This window comes from Choristoneura fumiferana, unplaced genomic scaffold (assembly GCF_025370935.1).
Source record: "Choristoneura fumiferana unplaced genomic scaffold, NRCan_CFum_1 Sck3bRy_74;HRSCAF=250_pilon, whole genome shotgun sequence".
NCBI lineage: Eukaryota > Metazoa > Arthropoda > Insecta > Lepidoptera > Tortricidae > Choristoneura > Choristoneura fumiferana.
This window is the reverse complement of record NW_027413060.1, coordinates 23,262-25,514: the sequence shown is the minus strand read 5'-3', so window position 1 is coordinate 25,514 and position 2,253 is coordinate 23,262. Positions and strand designations below refer to the sequence as shown.

At 45.6% G+C, this 2,253-nt stretch overlaps 1 protein-coding gene across 1 annotated transcript; it reads left to right on the top strand.

The window, feature by feature from the left end:
• Nucleotides 1–550: 550 nt before the first annotated feature.
• LOC141445233 (uncharacterized) lies at nucleotides 551–2,026 on the top strand. The gene has a single exon (XM_074111017.1). It carries the CDS (start codon nucleotides 551–553, stop codon nucleotides 2,024–2,026), a length of 1,476 nt encoding a protein of 491 aa, XP_073967118.1.
• The last annotated feature ends 227 nt before the right edge of the window (nucleotides 2,027–2,253 follow it).

Here is a 2,253-nt window from a genome sequence, read left to right as displayed (position 1 = left end):
AACGCAAGTAATTGAACTTTTACTCTTATTTTTATTTTACTTTCTAATATATAATCTTTGACGGGATAAAAAACCCAAATAGCTAGTCATTAAAGTTAAAAAAGTAAGTGACAAAAGAGGGCTATATAGAACTAAGTTTACGACGGAGTCTGCGACTCAAATTCTATTAAGATTTACATGAAAGTAAGGTTAGTGAAAGTGAGCGATTTTTGTTTTCCCTTTTGGCTACATAAAAGATTCTCAGTTTACATCATTTCGAACTGTGTTTATCTTATAGGATTTTTTTAAATTAACTTTTCTTTATTTACTGTTTTAAACGTTTAGACCTGCACTGTATAGTGCAAACGGATATTACCTTAGTTAGGGAACTTGCCGAATCACGACAGGCAGCCTTTTACACTGCCGGTGACAGAGTCTGTGACTCAACATAGAGACTTAACTGACATAGTGGGGTCTACCCCTCTCATAGTATAACTGTTTCCTCTAACTGCAAATTTGCACCATCTCCATTTCATATTTTAAACAAAATCGTAAAAGGAGCACGAAAAACATGTTTGGCTACCGGACTCCATTTAACCCAAACAAAAAACCCAACACACAATCCCAGGAAGAGATGGGGGCGCCAGAGCAGGAATCGAACTCCTTCGTCAGGCGTAGTATAGGGGACTGGGAGACTGGGAATGTGGACACAAGCCCACCGGAACTCTCACCACAGAGGAGGGCGAAAACTCCGGAAACTCCTCGAAAGGCAAAGGCGCAGGCCCTAACCTCGCGGGTGCCTACAAAGGAGAAACCGACGACATCCCAGGGCGCCAGGGGAAAAAATCTTGACGCAACGAAGAGCCCCAAAAAACAAACAAAATATATCAGTCTTACAGCGGAAGCAAAGGCTTGTCTGGTCGAGGCGAAGACGAAGCTTGAAGCTGCGCGGAATCTAAGGACGGATATAAAAATCGATGTCACCCTGGCGGTAGAGCGACTCTACCAAATAGTAAAAGAGTCGGAAAAAAGTGACGGAAATGGAGGGCGAGCACCACAAGGTAACAGGCAGAGGAATGAGGACAAAATAAAAAAGGGAGAAGGAGAAGAGAGAGAGGGAGAAACAGAGCATGTTATGATTTTAGCCAAGATAGAAGAACAAACCAGGCTGATCCACGAACAGCAGAAAAAGCTGGAGGAGATTCATGAGGCGATTGACAGACAGAGGGAGACCTATGCGAGCAAAGTAGCCATCATAAACCCACCGAAAGACCCGAACAGGGAACCGAGAGCACTCCACTCAGTAATCGTCACATCCAAGAATCAAGATGAAACGGGTGACGAGGTCCTGGAAAGAATAAGGAAAGCAGTGGATGCAAAGGAAGGTTGGATAAGGGTGGAAAAGGTGAGGAAAGCAAAGGATAGAAAAGTAATTATGGGTTGCGGCTCGGAGCAGGAGAGAAAGAAAATAAAGGAGCGTCTGGAGGCGTCGGGAGAGCACCTCATCGTTGAGGACGTTAAAAACAAGGACCCGCTTCTGATACTGAGGGACGTACTGAAGATCCATAGCGACAACGAAGTGCTTAAGGCCCTCAGAAATCAGAACCGGGAGGTCTTTGATGGCCTCAACGAGGGGGACATTCGAGTTGCTATAAAATACCGGCGCATAGCGAGAAACCCTCATAACTGCCACATAGTGCTGACGGTCTCACCCAGCGTATGGAGGAGAGCTCTTGATAATGGAAAATTACGAGTCGATCTTCAGAGAGTGGTAGTCGAAGATCAATCCCCGTTGGTGCAGTGCACTCGATGCCTTGGATATGGACATGGCAAAAAACTGTGCAAGGAGCCAGTCGACTTATGTAGTCATTGTGGCGGCGCACACTTAAAAGCTGAATGTCCAGACGTACAAATAGGCGAGAGTCCTGTCTGTATAAACTGCACCCGGGCAAAGATGACGAACAACGGTCACAATGCCTTTAGTAACGAATGTTCGGTAAGGAAGCGGTGGGACGCACTAGCGAGGGCAACCATAGCATATTGCTAAGGTGGTCCCGAAGAACAACTGCCGGTTTTTGATTGCGCAAGCAAACCTCCAAAGAAGTGAGCTGGCGACAGCGGAGCTAATACTTGAAGCGACAAAAAGGAAGGTAGACTTCGCTATGATCCAGGAGCCATACATTGGATGTACGGGGAGAATGAAGAACTATCCAGGGGTGAGAGTTATACAGTGCGACAAAAACCCAGAAAAAGTTAACAAGTCCGCCATCGCAC

Bases quoted from the DNA above. Each gene is read 5' to 3' on its own strand.
- LOC141445233 (XM_074111017.1), top strand. From the start codon at position 551: ATGTTTGGCTACCGGACTCCATTTAACCCAAACAAAAAACCCAACACA.